This window comes from Mytilus edulis, chromosome 6, assembly GCF_963676685.1.
Source record: "Mytilus edulis chromosome 6, xbMytEdul2.2, whole genome shotgun sequence".
In the NCBI taxonomy this organism is placed as follows: domain Eukaryota; kingdom Metazoa; phylum Mollusca; class Bivalvia; order Mytilida; family Mytilidae; genus Mytilus; species Mytilus edulis.
Window position 1 is genome coordinate 29,316,214 of NC_092349.1, and position 18,343 is coordinate 29,334,556.

General features: G+C 32.3%; 1 protein-coding gene across 1 annotated transcript in view; it reads right to left on the bottom strand.

The window, feature by feature from the left end:
- Positions 1-663: 663 nt before the first annotated feature.
- The window catches only part of LOC139526333 (uncharacterized), a 67,263-nt gene continuing 49,583 nt past the window's right edge, over positions 664-18,343 (bottom strand). Inside the window, exons 15-19 of the mRNA XM_071321466.1 lie at positions 6,211-7,455; positions 5,014-5,047; positions 2,563-2,834; positions 1,894-1,921; positions 664-1,302 (exon numbers count right to left, since the gene is read on the bottom strand). Coding sequence (XP_071177567.1) covers positions 1,001-1,302; positions 1,894-1,921; positions 2,563-2,834; positions 5,014-5,047; positions 6,211-7,455 — 1,881 coding nt within the window. The 3' untranslated portion in view covers positions 664-1,000. The remainder of the gene's footprint in view (positions 1,303-1,893; positions 1,922-2,562; positions 2,835-5,013; positions 5,048-6,210; positions 7,456-18,343) is intronic.

Sequence of the window (18,343 nt, forward strand, 5' to 3'; positions counted from 1 at the left end):
TTACAGCCAAAACAGATGTTTAGTATCCGACATGTGCATGTTACAGCCACTACCGATGTTTGGTATCCGACATGTCCATGTTACAGCCAATACCGATGTTTGGTATCCGACAAGTGCATGTTACAGCCAATACAGATGTTAAGTATCCGACAGGTGCATGTTACAGCCAATACCGATGTTTGGTATCCGACATGTGCATGTTACAGCCAATACAGATGTTTAGTATCCGACATGTGCATGTTACAGCCAATACCGATGTTTGGTATCCGACATGTCCATGTTACAGCCAATACCGATGTTTTATATCGGACAAGTGCGTGTTACAGCCAATACAGATGTTTAGTATCCGAAATGTGCATGTTACAGCCAATACCGATGTTTGGTATCCGACATGTGCATGTTACAGCCAATACCGATATTTGGTATCCGACATGTGTATGTTACAGCCAATACTGTTGTGTTACAGGTTGTACAGAAATTATTAATTTCATTTTGAAGCGACACCAATGAAATTAATAAAAAAAATTATCTAGTGTCAACAAGTTGTTGCACTACATTTCACTGGTAGACAGCAGACCATAATAGATTCATAAATAAATGGAGTTCAAAGCAAAACGAATGGCTAATAAGATTGAATATTTGCGGGGAAAAGTTTTGTGTATTTAGAATGTTTAATACTTCATTTGTATGATATGCCAAAAATCAGTTGAGAATAAACCACAAAAAATGTTTAAAGAACTCGTTAAGTTTTCTTCTATCAAGAATCAACAACTTTGTTGACATCACGCGAGTAAATGTGTGCTAGATCTTTATAGTCAATCTTTTGCAAACTGTTCGGCATTTACTCTACTTACTTATTGTATTTATTATATTTCATAATTGCAGATTTCTTACAGATCTGTTAAAAAGCAATGTACGTCTTAGTGAACTCATTATAGCTGTTAAACATATATGCATAGAACACAGCAAGTACACAAAAGAGCAAAGAGAGGGTCTCTGTTCAGTTGAACAGAGTATTTTCAAGAACTCGAATGTCTTTTCCTATACTTTTGTACGCTTGAACAATCATCCGCATGGTTGGTCTGACATTCTTTACTTTACAAATAAGCATCCATTCATCTAGAATATCCTTGTTTAGTTTCACCAAATCTCGTTTTGTTTGCCTGTGATTGATTGTATCCCATGTCTCGAGGTCCATACCAAGTTCGACCAGAAAAAATAAGGATTTGTTTCCAATCAAAGGTGACATTTTATCAATGTCTTCATCCGAAGGAACCATATCCCATTTCTCTGGATCAGTATCTGAAATTGAAGTTACAACTGTGTCCTTATAATCATTACTGTTTCGATACTTATTCATCATTGACTTTCAAATATTTGGCTTTGAACGTTCCTGTTGAAGGTGAATCCAGAAAAGAAATACGAACACATATAATTTACAAAATTTATATGAATTCCGTCCTGCTTTTTTGCATGTTTTGCAAATCCATTAATCATCGAAACTTTGGCTGCTAATTAACTATTGGAATTAGGACCGGAGTTTACCGATTGTGACCTAATGCATAGTAAACTTACGTAACCAAACTGGTGTGTTGGATAGTTCCCACATGTACATGTTATATTGAGTTAAAAGGAACTTGTTATTTTCTCAAAACAATCTAATCGCTAGCTTCTGAACGTGAAATGAACCAACTACTACCAAAAATACAGGTAAAATAATGCAAGGATTTACTTGCAATATAACTAAATATGTTAAAACTATTCGTAAAGATTTCTAGTGTGAAAAGAAACAATAATTGATTCTCTGTATAGTTAATATACTCTTAGTTTATACCTACACATTAGCTATTCTTAACAAAAAAACAGACGATGTTAATGAAAACGTATACTTACCAAAGTCCACAAATGCGCCTCTCATTACCTGTACAAAGTAGATGAAACTATCATTAACATGTTTACAATGGAATTACAACCACACCAATTCATAAGAACCTTTTTTTAAACAGTCTTTCTAGAGAATGATATATATCAAGATATTTAACCATTTGATGTCATATCGTCATCTTTTTACAACACTCAATAATGACACAACCAAGTCAAATTCATTGTATTTAGATCGACCCAAGACATGTCCACATAGAGTTTTTAACTAGTGTAATCTTAATGTGCTAAGCACTATGTTTTACATTGTGTGCTTTGCACATAAACGCAGTTTTCATTACTACGTTGACAACTAAGATGTGAAATAAAATATATTTGACTTACTTTAACCAATGGATGACATCTGTTATAACAAAACACTTTTCCCGTGGATCCATAATTTAATCCAACTTTGCAAATTGAATACACACGACTATAAAAGATTTTTTTTATGTTTGATTTCAAATTAAAAAGAAATGACACTTCATGTGACGAAAAATTCTTTCTTAATACACTACGTAGAAATGTTATTTCAAACAACTTTAGATAAGAAAAGTCATTTTGTTTAGAAATATATCAAAACAGTTCAACAATATCTTAGGCAAGCAAAATATTAAAATTTGTTGTATGAAACACATTTACCTTGCATAAAGTATGTGGGTTTTGTATGTTTCCTTCCTCTACAGCTTTTTTAATTTTTCTGAATGTCAGTGTTGATTTCTCGTGACAAAGACATAATGCTTTGAATTTGAGAAGTTGTGGTTCAGGTTCTGCGATGAAGAGGTCTTTCCACTCTGTGTATGGTAGTTCAAGATGTGTTACCAATTCGCGAATCTCATCTACATCGTAAAGGATTGACAGTCGACGCAGGTGAAATGCTGACATATCTTCACGTAGGAAATCTTCATTCGTAACTGTAGAAAAAGTATGAAATACTTAAGCGTCAACAGAGAGGTATAAATTCATTGTAATTGTGAATAGTATCGAGATTTGAGATGATGGTAATTTTGTTGTTGAATTATCGAAAGAATGTAATTGAAAATTCCGACTGTATGAACAAATAATCAAAAATACTTGTTGATTATTCCTTCTCACTTTAGACATGTTTGAGACATGACCAGCCGAAGAAGATTAAATACACGTTTTAACTATTTGTTTCAATGCTATTCAAATTCCTAATTGATGTAATCTTCCAGTTGTCTGGATTCGAGCGACCCTATTTAGTCTGGCGTACTATGTATCAGTTGTCGATCGTTTACAACCACTGAGACATGCCGCCTTTGCTGTATGTTTCACCAGCACGGTGGTCAGCACTTTATTGCTAACATGAAATATCATTGACATTTTGATCATTTTTCGAAGTTAACTATTTCGTAAATGTTGAAATTAATCAAAACATTAGGGTTTGCAACTCCCGTGCAGAGAAATCATTAGCCTTATTTGAAACAATTTGTCGGAATTGTTGGGTTGCAATGCATCCTTACTGCAAAGGTCATTTGTCTAAACGATGATTTAAATTCGAGCGTCACTAATGAGTCTTTTTGTAAATAAAAAAGAACATCTGGGGCGCTAAATGTCAGGTTTGATGACCTGTTTATAATTGACGCATAAAATAGGGACTAAAGATACCAGAGGGACAGTCAAACTCACAAAACAAAAACAAACTGACAACGCCATGGTTAAAAAAGCCCAACACAAACAGACAAATAACAGTACACATGACAGAACACAGAAAACTAAAGACTTAGCAACACGAACCCCACCAAAAACCGGGGGGGGGGATCTCAGGTGCTCCGGAAGGGTAAGCAGATTCTGCTCCACATGTGGTACCCGTCGTATTGCTCATGTTATTACAAACCCGTAAACAGTATAATTCGGTAGGTCTCATTGATGAAAAAGAGAAGGGGATTATAGTTACGGCGTAAGAAACATATTCGAAATCATCTGTGAAACGGTTATTCTATAACTGCCAACCAACTTGTGATGGCGTCCGTAAAGTTAACACGAAGCATACACACAAACTACATTGTAATATAAAAACAAACAACTAAAAACACTTTACTGTTTGCTGAGGGACTTTGTGATACGATTGTTCTTCGGAGTTTGGTATTTTTGTTATTTTAGTTTTTTTTCGGCGTCTTTGTCAATATACTATCAACTACAAACACGTTTTTGTCATTGTCAAATTTTCATCATGTGCATCAACTTTGTTCTGTTGGCAACTATGCTAGATGAATTTGTATGTATGTTTGTTTGACTTTGTTTTGTAGATGTGTTGCATGCCTGTGATATAGGTTTTCGTAGTTTTTGCTAATGGATTCTACTCCTTTTCATTTTAACCTTTTGTGTCTGTTGTGGTTGCTCACTTAATTGTGTCAACGGAACTATAAACAACTGTCATACACGTTGAAGGTTTAGCTAGCATTGAAACTAGGTTTAAAGCTGGCTATTTTCTCCTGAAAATGTCTATGTCAAGTCAGTTCAGTTGATAGAGAACGTTTGATGTTATTATAGCCTGTTCCTTCTTTTAATTTACCTTTGAGTTAGGTACTTTTGTATACATTTTGGTAGATGTATGTAGTGTTTTGTAAAATGTTTTTTTTTCGATTTTTTTTGCCAGATTGTCTTTGTCTTGATAGTTTGATAGTCGTTAAGATATTTCTTTCATACTGATTCAATTTCAATAATGATGTATATTTTATCTTATAGAATTTGAATAAGTTGTTAATAACGAAGTAACATGTCATTGTAGAGTAGATGAATTCATAAAATACATTAGTTAGAATTTCTGTTTGTCTCTTGCTTTTTTTTTACTATGTATGTAGAGAAAAGATGCAAGACTGTTTGAACAATTAAACCTCAAAAAATTCTTTATTATGCCAACCGTTTAACTGTGTGAATCTTAAGCCTTGCTCTACTCTGGAAATAGACTTAAAAAGATAAATTATCGTATGTTGTACTATATTTATTGGTATCAGGAAAGGAAATCAAACAGTAAAAGTTCGCTACTTATTGGAACTATTTTTTTCACACGTCTGGACAATTAGTTACAATACGCTTTGAGTGAATGGCTAATAAATAATACAATCCTACCTGGACAGGTAATTTCACACTTCTTTATTTTTTCCTAAAAAAAATGTAATTCATATTTTTTTGGTGTAATGTTTTATAAGATTTAAAAAAACAATCAAATTATATTCGGTGGATATTGAATTTTCACAGAAATATTTCAGATAAGTCTCTCATTGACGGATACCCAACCATTATCGGCAATGACTCAATTGTTCAAAAATGTACGGAGCACACATGAATGATACGATATAAGAAAGAAGATGATGTCCATCAACATACAACGCTTTCTGAGTATTTTTCATTACGACTACTTGAAAAAAGTAAGCTGAATAAATAAATGTATTTATATGGTTTTAATTATTGACAAATGCCAAAAAACAAAGGAACTAATATGGTATTAAAAAAAATGGATTTGTATGAAGCATAAATTGAATTTAACTATACGTGTTGACTGGATGAGTATGGTAAATAAATCCTATTGTGTTTATATCGCCTGTTGATTGCAAAATTACATGAAACACCAGGTTTCAGGGCTAAACACTATGCAAAACGATTATAACATTTAACACATAACTGTAGATTCACATTTGCGTCCAATATCAATTTTTGGTTGTATCGGGGATCCATGAATCTAAATGTTCAAGGATCATCATTTTGTATCAGCATTAATACAAACATTTGGAAAACTTCAAATCAAATATCAAGAAACATACATTTTTCCTACAATCTGCAAAAATTGATACACATGAATCTTAATCAGTCAACAGTATATTGATCCAGTGGAATATATCACCAGGTACAGTTTGTGTCAACGATTTTTTGTAATGGCTAGACCTAGTAAATCATGTTAGCGTGTCACAATAATAAAAAAAGACAGAAATGAGACTATTGGCCTGATTTGCTCTACAACGTTGCATTTTATTTGATTTTCTAACTGTTTTGTAATTAACGTCACTGGTGTGTCCTATAAAGAATTTGCAAACGAAAGAATCGTAGATCATTTTAAATTATTGGTTTAATAAAACCACGAATTCCACGAAAATTAGAATCCAAGAATAATGATGAATCTACAGTAACATATGTATGTATGTCATTGAAATATAAAAATAGGATCAGAGTGCATATGTGTATGTCATTGAAATATAAAGTTTAAAGATAGGACCAGAATGCACACAGTTGTGTTTAGAAAACAAATAATTTTATATTATGTTTAATTACCTTTTCTGTTATCCAAGAGGACATCACAAATGTTTTATGGTCCAATTTGTGTCCGGGACAAACCCAGATACTATCGATTTTGTTGAATTCTCCAATAGATAGCAGGCATGGGTCTTTTGCAACACTACAGCATAAGTTCATTTCAAAAGTCCCTACGCTTAGTTCAGAGTTGTCACTGCTGGTTTTGATATATAGCTGACTAATGTTCTCCAGGGCTGATTTCAAACAATCGCAGATACTTGAAGCAAGGTCTTTCAATATCAAGACTTTGTTCTTAGCATGAACAAGACGGACAAAAATTCGATCATCTTCACAGAGTATATGAATTTCTAATGATGGATCAATTGTAAATACTGCAGATCTATGAAACAGCATGTCGTCCTTTCTATCGCCGTATTTCTTGACATCAAAAATACTGAGGCAGTAAGTGATGAACCTGAATGACAAAGCTGGTGGTATGATAGCAGAACTGGAACTAAATGCTATGGCAATGTTTCTGTCAGTCAGGAATGGAGACTGAAGGTATCCAGTGGTATCCTCAGCCTGTACCATGCTAGCCACGAAGTAAAAGTCGGTCGGTATTCGATTGCGCTTGAGGTCATATCTCTTTGGTTCTACTAAAATGTCAAGGTGTGCCATCACTGCTACTAAGTAGTTTTTGTGTTGGTCAAATCTCTGATATTTACCAGTTCTCCAAAGTTTCTCTATTGCGGACTTGGAGATGACCCCTTTCTGGCTCATCAGATTCCATAAATGCTCTTTTTGTTTTTCACCTTTACAGAATTGTTTATCAGTGATTATTGATTTGAAAGCATCAATGAGATATGTCGGCAGAAGTGTTATATGTGTATCCAATCCCGGTTCATCAAAGTATAGAATTTTGCCAATAGCATGCTGGAATTTCAGGAAAACCTTGAGTTCAGCATCTGATAATGGTCTTATAGGATGCTGAGTGTTTATCTTTTTCAAATCGTCAAATGTAATAACATTCATGTTCTCTCGGATAAGATTCTCGAATTCCAATTCCAGTGGAATAAAGCATTTTGGAAAGTTCTGTCCCCATGTTGGTTGGCGCTTCGACTCTCGGATTATACCTCTTCTGATCTTTGCCATTTCTGGATCATTTTTGTTTCTAGCATTTACAAAGATTTTGTCTTCAATAACCAAATGTGCCATCAGTGTAGATCCCTGAAACATGCTATTTATCTCTAAAAATAGCTGTTCTCTCGTTGTTTCAACTTCACCCTAAAAGTGTGATTCAGTTGTAATTTGAGGTTTAAATCCTAATGTTACAATGAAAATATTTGATAAAAAAAATGTTAATTCCTTTCCCGACCTTGATCATACGTGTGGGTCCTTTTAGGGTTATAACTCTTCCTTGTTTTGATAAGCTTTGGATTTTCAAACATGTTAAAATCTAGCATCACTAAATAGAGACATTTATTGTCGAAATGCGCAACCGTTACCGTTAATACACTAGTAACCCGAATTTAACTTGATCGGACAAAAACGCATTAACGCTGTTTAAATGAGATTAATCGTCATTTGATAAAGATTGACAAAACTTAAAAATCATTTTTAATTTATTTCAATGCATATCAAATCATTTTAATGCCAGTCAAATAGATTCGCTTGCAGTCGTTCAATTTAATTCAAGTTGGCGGTAAGTTACGTCAAACAAATAGGCCACGCCCCCGTTAAACTATTTCAAACTGGTATTAATTCGTTTTAAACCCGAGCTTTTAACAGGTAAATCACTCAAGCAAAACAACATCGATGGATCTTTCGTTTATTTGTTTCAAACTTTATCGACTTATATATATATATAAATGCGTGTATTCTTATTAAAGTCATATACTTCACAATTTAAACAAATAAATGATCAATACACGTAACATATAAGGAATTTAAATAAAAACAATAAAATATTGATGCACGGTTTAAAAAATTCAAAACTTGTGAATCTGTTAAAAATAAAATAGTTAGATGTTTAACATATTTTTAATTTGCCCAAATGCAGTAGATCTTTATCTCACATATTCGTTTCAAAACTTGCTGAGTGCTATGAAAACTTGTGACATATAAGTAATGTATGGTCCAATGCAATGACTTACGAAACTTTAGGTATTCCTGTATATTTCCGTTTCTCTTTTTCTGTCTTACTATAGTGTACTCGTAAATTAAATATAGACACGGAAATTAAAGTAACTTACAAAAATTATTTATTTTTCACATAGTTTAAATCGATGTATCTTATATTTTCGGTCAACAACAAATATTCCCTAGCTGTATATTGATATATGAAATAGCTTGTAATAAAAACAATGTTGTGTTAAATAATAAAATTAATGAAGATACTACTGACATTTGTTGAATTTAATAAACAGTTAAGTCTTGCACAACATTGTAAATGAAGGAACAGCTCAATAAACTTTTAAAACTGTGTCAAATTGTAATATCGGTCACTGACGCGAAACGGGCGTAAATTGTGGAAAAGCAGCACAATATACGAAATTGTGAATTGTGGTTCCGATTTTGTACAGGGATTAGTGTGCTGTCATGCACCGTGACGTACACAAAGTCTTGCTATGAACATATATTCTGTTTATATGAGATAAATTTTAGTCTGCGATAACGATGGGTTGGTTGATTTAAGTTTTACAACCTTCACTTGCTCTAAGTCGACATTATCTTACGTCTAATGCATTTAAAAAAAAACGTATATTTACGTTTAGGGCATTTAATATAAGTCTACCTACCAAATTAAAATCAACATACACATTATTAAAATAAACAAGAATGGAAAAGAAACAATTATGCATTGTTGCTTTGATATAATTTTTATTAACTATATTTGAGCGGTAATGTCTTAATAAAAACTAATTGTCGTATACATAAAATATTTCATCTAGATGCTTTCGTTGAAGTTCGCGTTACATATCAAAATGAATTTCATTGGTTGGACCGTTTGCAAACTTTCAATCCAGGTGTTCTCATCGAGGTCCGCGTTCATGTTTCAATTCAATACACAATATTTCATCTAGGTGCTTTCGTTGAAGTTCGCGTTACATAGTAAAATTAATTTCATTGGTCGGAATATTTGCAAACTTTCAATCCAGGTGCTCTCATCGAGGTCCGCGTTCGTGTTTCAATTCAATACACAATATGAAGTCCAATATGGTAAAAAAAAGAATTTTAAACTCTACGATGTCCGAGTAAATAAATAGAATTTAGAAAATAAAACACTTTTACGATTCTTCCAACACAATAAACTTCCAACACAACAAATATACTATCCTTTCCGCCGATGAATAATTAAAACTATAATATAAGAAATAGGATTTGTATACTATTCAATCTGGGAACAGTATACCTAACAATATATATGTTCCTGATTTGATTTATTCCTCGAGAAAATAAATTTGATTTATTCACTTAAATCAATAATTGATCAACTTGAACTTTGAAAAAGTTACATTAATATATCTTTTCGCATCCTTTAATTTAAGGTAATTAAATCCGAAAAACTAAATAAAATTAATTGTATTATTTAATTTAGATTCTTTACTTCTTAACGGTTTGAACGGTAAAAAGAAAGATATTTTACATATAATATTAATATACAGATTTTGCGTATGACCAGTTTGCACAAAGCGAGCAACAAGAATGAGAGATTGGTGATCAGCCTGGAGAACATACTTTTATGTATATATAATTCAAATTAATTTACACAAATTTTTCAAAACACAATATTTTTTGAAATAAATAAAGTGCCCAATTTCGAAACATTTACTCGGCTTACATAGTTAGGTTTAAGAAAAGTTCTTCTACTTTCTGTTAGAGTTGTGCAGTTTAGAATATAGTGAAATACATCAACCTATCTCTTGAGAGTTACAAAGTACACAGTACCTTTCCTGTCTCATAATTCTACGCCATCTACCGGTTGCTATAGGTAACCGATGATTTCCAGTTCTAAACATATACAACGTTATCTTATCTTTATAACGTAATAAGTCTAAATATTCTGCAAATTCAAAGATTTCTTTAAACCGTTTTTAACATAATACTTTTGGAGAATATTCCATTTCTGATTTCCAAGTCTGCTGAAATTGGTAAAAAAATCTCTGTTTAGTGCTCAACTTTATAACCCTTTTGGATTAAAACTATAGTTACTCTGCTTTAACCAAATATTTTAAAATACATATTTATTCAAGATATTTTTTATACAAATCAACCAATCGAAAGTAAATCCACCATATGCATCTACGTTGAGTTTATAAATATATCTATATAATTTACTATCGGAACTGTTTACAATGTTAGACCAAAAAGATACCATACGGTGTTCCACATATACTGACATAGGATAAGCGCCTAGCTCTCCATAAACCATAAAGCTTGGGGTTGATTTTTTTCAAGTTTAAGAAAAGTTTACAAAACTTGAAATGCACTTTCTATTGCAGCAATAAAACTAAATCTCCAAATTTCACAGCCATATAGCAATATAGGCCTTACAATCTTATCAAAAAGATCGTACTGACATTTAATTACTAGTAGATTAACTAAAATAATTGATTCGATATTTTTATTAATCAATCGATAAATTGAAGAACTGAATGGAATAAAAACATAAATAAAGAAAATATTTGTTTAACGCCATTATCTTTAATATCCTACAGGTATACTAGCCAGGAGACTGTACAGTGGCGGATGCGGGTTTTGTTCCGTAGATAAGACCTCCCGTTTGTTTGACGAAATTAGTTTTCAATTGGGACATATGGTTTGAAACCCCTCTTTTCTGTGACCAGTGGTTGTCGTTGTTGTTTATATTTTTCTATAAGTGTTGTACATCAATCATGCCGATAGTTTTCTTGTTTGAATTGTTTTAATTCATATTTGTAATTTTGGGAAATTTTATAAATGTTTAAGCGGTTAGGTTTTCGCTCGTTGTTGAAGGATGTACGGTGATCTAATTCATTGGCAAGTACACCGTATCTTCTTACATTTATTCGTTAAATCATGTAGATCTTCATCAAGTCTAAATAAATAAATGATTTTGAAAATGTATTTATTGATAACTATACAACTTTTAATTCCAAATGATTATGTTTATCTAACATAGAATTATTATCAGCGGAGACATATACACACTAAGTCTAAACTGGTTGAAAATTTTTGTCACATGTATATGTAATAGTGTGTTTTTATGTAAAAAAAAATCTGTGAATATCTACCACTACTGTTACCGGCTTAAGAGATCAGCGTTTCTCGCGAGCTTTGAATAAACAAATCCAAACCAAAACAAGTACATAAAATGCATATTTTTAACCACAATATAGAAACACTTAAATTGTAATGAATACATATTTTTATGAATAATTCAATTTTATTAAATCTTTGTCAATCAGGCATGTACCTCAGCATCAAGGGATTGTAAATAAACAATTCCTCATTTACAATTCCTTGGGAGCATGTATTCTTCTATATTGTGACCTTATTTGAACTAAAAGAAAAAGAAGAAGAAGAAGAAGTCTGGAATTATCGCTATCTGTTCAACGGTCTAAAGATTACAGTGTGTTATCGATCTAGGTGTTCTCGTTGAGGTCCGCGTTCTAAATCTTAAGCATTTCATTGGTCAGTAGATTTGCAATCTTTCAATCCAATGTGTTCTCAATTGAGTCCGCGTTCATGTTTCAATAGGATAAACTATATTGTTAGTTTTCTATCCAAGTTAACAAAGTAGATTTTTTTTATCCAAAAAGACGGATTTTTCTACATGTTCTACAATAAATTTGTACAACGATTGAATATTGTTTAATGCATAAATGTCCAGGTCTAGATCGAACTTGCTTTGCTTTGACGAAAGTACGAATATAGAAAAATCACAGATTTATATTAAAACTAGAACGTTCAAGAACAGTTAAAGAAATCATCACAATTTTTTTTATTGTTAGTTATTTTGTACAAATATAACTATAATAAAAACCCGAGGTTGTGAAATAGCACGTGAAATCGCAACTGAGCGTGAATTCTTTGGTTCTATGAATACCTATTGTCAATTTCAAGTTCTGTTTCGACATCATTGTAATATATGTCACTGGACGTTAAAACTCAATCCTTAATTTCGTCTTCGTCAAATAGTGCTGTTGGTTTCTTTTTATTATTACATACTAGTATACATGAATACACCACAAGTTATTCCTATGTAATGTCATTTACTAGATATTTAGTGCAAAGTAAATTTTAAAGATGAAAGTCGTATTGGTTCGATAATGCTTCAAACTAAATATAAACTGAGAATACATGTATAACTGCCATATTCCGAATCCCCGACATTCATTAGTGTAAATGAAGAAAAGATAACAATGATCGGTATCTGTATGAATCTACGTCTCAATCAAGCTTCATACAGATGTTACAGAATATTCAAGATTTACAACTTTTCTTGAATATGATTGCCAATAGAATAAACCATGCAGGAGATTTCAAACTAGCCCAATTAATTTGTGTGTGAACTATAACAACTGAAATCGTAATTCTGGTGTAGTGTATATTGGTCGTTTCTATAACATGAAGGCGTATGGCAACCATACTACCATACTTAGTTCAAAAGTACACCACAACCCTTTTCTTTGTGCATAATACGCTCAGGAACATACATCTTACTATTTTGCATGGATTGGTAGTAAATGTAACTTTTTAACTGTAGTCCATTTGACATCAAAGTATCATACGGAGGCTAGGATTTATAATTCGGCTAGTCTGGATGACTTCGTACAATACCCCCGCTCCGCATACATAATTTAAAGTTGAGATCCTTTAGTTTGCATATATATGGATATGACATTTAAATTTCGTATTGCTTAGTTCAACCTGCAACACATTTTATTTGATGTCACCAATGGTAAACATGTAAAATGAAACAATAACTTACTATAATACCAATATAAACTTTTGTTGTATGATTATACAAACCGAAATCACTACTAGACAAGGTGTTGACACGCTCAAATTAACAAAATTGTGTTTCAAAGAACCAATGCACCAAATTGATTTCATAGGATTTAGTTTAACATTTAAACCAGTTCAAGGAATGTATTACTTGACAAGAACAATTAAAATGTAGGACAAATTCGGCTTACAACACGAACTTTGTTCAAAGAATAGTACCAAATATGTGACAAAAAGACGGGTATGTAACAGAGGTATCGCAATCACTGATGGATTGGTGGACAGTTACTGTTTGTTCAACGTTCAGTGACAAGTATCTCATGTGCATATTGCAATACCAAATTAAACTAACTTTGAGCAGACGACAAAAGCGGAATTGTGACAAATTTTATTTCCTAGTGTTATTTAGGAAGTCAAACATGTATATGGAAAGTAAATTTTACTATTATTTATTGAACAAGATAAGAGGATCAGTCACTATTATTTATTGAACAAAACAAGACTGAGTTCAAAACCGCTAAAAGAAGTTAAACCCGATGAATGACACTCCTTATTGCTGAATTTGGGTTTGGCTGACCTACATTTCTATTACGTTTTAAAACAATTATTCAAATTAAATATACAATTATTTTACTGGGTTTTTTTAGGGGGGGGGGGGGAGTCATTTAATTTTTTCCAGAACATGTTATAATAGTTAATATCCGAGCCATAAAATACATGTATTATATCTGGCATGGTCTCAGATTATATTCTTTGTTAATATGCATCCTTCATTTAAAGTCTTGTTTTTCTTATAACACTTTACATCGTATATCAGGGGCACTGCCGAAAATAATCTTTCAAAAAGCAAATCTAAGTTGTAACCTTTAGAACTTGTATGTCTGATAATTTGCTCACATTACAAGAAATTTTACAATAAACATTGGTCACGCACGATAGATTCTGATGTATGACACGTGCCGTTACAATAGCCAGTTTACACGCATCAGCGCACACATGTTTGTCGAATAGGCCAGTTGATTGGAGGAAAGTTACCGAAAACCACGCCTACCTTTAATTAATAACTAATCAAACGCCTTTGACATAAACATAAATAATACATGGGTAAGATTACAGAGATTTTGTTGCGTATTCAATATTTGAAAAAGTTTAAGACTCTTGATTCAAACTTAAAATTATAGAATATGCTCGTAATGCATTTTCGCAATTTCGTTAAATTTAATTTTATACATAATTTCACCTACCTGGTGAGGATAAAATACAAAGGAGTACGTTCAGTAAGACCCCTTTTTTGCCCCAAAATATAGCAGTTTAACAAAGTTGTGATACTGTAATCGTTAAGCTATTTATTGGAAAGTAGAATGATTCTGCTACATAAATATGGGCTGTTTTTGACAATACATGGCACATATATCGGATACTAGCATCATAAAGTCATGCTAAATTACTGAAATCTTCACAATTTTAGCATTTTAGTTAAATTTTAGATGGTTTCTGTCTAAAATGAAAGTGGCCGCATTCGTGTTCATTCATAATATTGAAACGTAAGTTGTATTTGATGATAATACATAATATATATAAAGGTTGAGGATGAACACGGATGCGGCTACTTTCATATTTGACGAAAACCATCTGAAAAGTGACGATTTTTGGTAAATTTGATAATTTTTTCATATTCAAGCTTGAATCGGAGCGTTTTTAATGACTAAATCAGTTAAAATCTTTCACAAAAACTAATTGAATCAATTGAAATATATATAGACACTTAAGTGTTTTAAAAGTGTCTAAAATATTTCGTTACATGAACTTGAAAATTGAAGCCAAAATCGGCCCTTACTGGACCTATACTCCTTTAAAAAAAAATTGAAATTACAACTATTTCGAATTAAATGGTTGTGATAAATGGGTATCAAAATGTATTAAACAAAAAAAAACAAAGACCAGTTTCAACAAGAATGCTTTGTTTTTATTGCAGAATCGCATAAAAAATTCATGTTATCGTATTTTCAAAAACAATTAACAATTTGAAAACTGCTTTTCATTTTTACCTTACTAAATTCATATATTACGCAAATACGCATATGTGGTAGTCGCCACTTGCCGCTCAGTAAGTCTAGAAGGTGGTAGGATATACAGAGAAGACAGAATATGTCGTCTCTGTGACACAAACAACATTGATGACGAGTTCCATTACATTATGAATTGTAGAACATTTAAACTATAGAAAGAAGGAAATGTTCACGGAACTACTGTTAGTCAAACCCTAATATATCTTTAAAGTTGATCAACATTTTAACTCTTCAAATATTGTAATATAAGAAAAACTATGTAAAAAATATAAATGTGAAAGTCAGCTCTCCATGTTAATTTAATTGTATCGTTAACACATGCATGTAATAATTTTACCTTATAGTTATGTTTATGTATGTTCTTGAGAACTAGTAATTGAAGTTTTATGAGAAATAAAGTATTCGTATTCCTTTAAATCATAAATTACAGTACACGAAGACAGCCTAAGGGTAAAGTACAAGTGAATATATCATAAAGATTATATTGAATCCTCATCCGTACGCGTCCTTGTAAATGTAAAACTCTGGATTTTACTTGGTTCAATGTTCAGTGGTAAGTATTTCATACATGCGCAGGTCCTGAGACAGAAAATCGAATTATTCATTCACTTATGGTCTTCAAAAATAACGATTGCGGGATGATGGACAGGAAGACTTCAAGCGTAAGAGTGTGAACTAGCTGTCAGTAACTTAAGTACTCTCAGATCTTTTCTTGCTAGTGTCTTTTCTGTTGTTCTGGTACACAAGTGAATCTTTCATTGTTGAAGACCCTTTAGCGACTATAAAAGATGAACAGGAATAAAAACGCTGACCATTGATAATTTGTATTTTTGTTAAGCATTGACTTTGTGTGCGATTACTGTCCCGTGTATGTTTACTCCATATTCCTTTATTTTCTATAAAAGCGTTTGTCTTGACAGTAAGTTGACACGACTTATGACGTTACGCCACGAGTTATCGTTCCTGACGTTATCGAATAACGTTCACACAAACAAGTCAATGCAGCCGGTTCTGCAATCACAAAGTGATTAAATAATAAAAAAAAATATTTTTGGAAACTATTTGACATTTTTATGGTAATTTTTTCTAGATGCAGAGTGTCGAAAGTTTGAATGCAATACGTAACGGTAAACGTTTTGACATAAGTTGCTTTATCGTGTTCCAGCAATTCTTCTGCTCATTTTTAACAACCTTTAAAAATGAATTACTATATACTTTTAATTTATATTCTCCTTTTTATAATATTTAAGCATCTGCACGATTTATCTATATGTTCTTATGAAAAATAGACTGAGTTTTATCACTTTATTTCATTCTTAGTTTATTTTGCAATAAATACTTTTCATGATGCACGCTGTATCCTCATGAAATTTTGTTTTGAAAATAAAAATCTTACATGTATCTTTAGAAACTTAGGATGATGTGTAAAAAACGGGAATTCGTACAACTATTAATTCGTGTTAAAATGGTCGTCAAAATCACCGCTCGGACAAAATGGAAAAAGGAAATTGATTTGGATGAGAATACGGATAGAATAAGTCGAAAAAGTACAATACAAGCAGACTTTGAAACTCAAACAGAAAATAGTTTGTTAGTATGGAAATCCAATGTAAAAAAAAGTGGTTTAACTTGGTTATTTTGCCGAATAACATTCTATGTGTTCCAAATGTAAACAGTCTCATAAAACCGTTATAGTTTCGGAAACATTTTAAAAATAAAGTGCTAGCTAGACCAAGTTTACACAGGACATACAGTAACATCGGAATCAGGCCTGAGAAGGTTACCGTAGGCTGAGAAATACATAGAAACTTGATTCGGAAAAAAACAAAATAAAAAAAAAACAGGTCCCGTTAGAGTCTGATTAAAGCCAGTCCCAAGTATCCACTTGCGTCTATAAACGCAAGCTAATAGTTGGGACTAGCTTAAGTCACTAAGTAAGACTGGTTTCGTTATAAAAACAAAATCTCGAAATTTACAAGCAAACTACTGACTTATTAGTATTCAAATAGCAGAAAGAGACTGACATAGCTAGATCTTGAAATCATTTAGATTTTCTATTCGTGTTAATTTCCGCTTGCATGGGTACTCGCTGGTAGTGTAGTTTTTTTTTGTGTGATTTGAGTTGGAAAAGATGTACATGTATAAGTTCGGAGACAAAACGACTAAAAGAGAATTAACATAGTTGCCTTGTTAGGCCATGGGGGGCAAATTGCTCATAATATACCCTCATTGTCCAGTGTCAGTGCAAATTTTTCTCAAACATTTTCCCGGATCGGCTCTATTACAAAACCTACCTATAGTATTGCATTCAAGTTAGTGTTAACTTGTTCTCGTCCTGAACATGCATGAAATATTTGCCACTGGACGTTAAGCAACCAACAATCAATCCTACAATTTACACCCGTTACTTGAAACTTTAGTTGTTAAAATTTAAATCATTGCCTATAATTTTTTCAAAGAAATCGACAAAATACGAACATTTAGGCAATTAGAAATATCATACGTTACCGCTTGATAATTATGGAAGTGGGGTAACATGAGACTTTATTTATAAAAAGTACATTATATGAACTGCATATTCAAAAATATGTTTTGTCACCAATATCCTAATAGAGCACGTATCATCATGCTGTTTCACCCGTGTCCGTTCTACCGTCAAGCGCGCACTTGGTGTATACATATAGGGTTTATACGGCTTATTATTAAGGACTGAGTGCTGTCTTTTTGCTTCAGGTTTAAATTATGTACCTGGTGTTACCAAAAATGTACTCATATTAAAGGTGCGTATTTCGTCTTGGTTTCCTTTATTTTTTGTTCATGACAGGTTGCTGGATTAGACGTTTTGATAAAATATAAAAGGCAAGCAGACTCCGGCTTACATCTCCTACATGTGGAATTTCAAGCTGAACCTTTTATATTTCGCATTTGCAGTTTGTTTTACTTAAAGAATGCATGTATAATCTCAAGATTTGTTTCGTAAATAATTTTCCACAAATACACTGTTGAACTTTGTGAAATTTTGCATACAATTTGCACTGTTTGTCCGACTTACTGAGCTTGTATTGTATTGTCCCGAACATGCATGAACTATTTGCCACTGAACGTAAAACAAC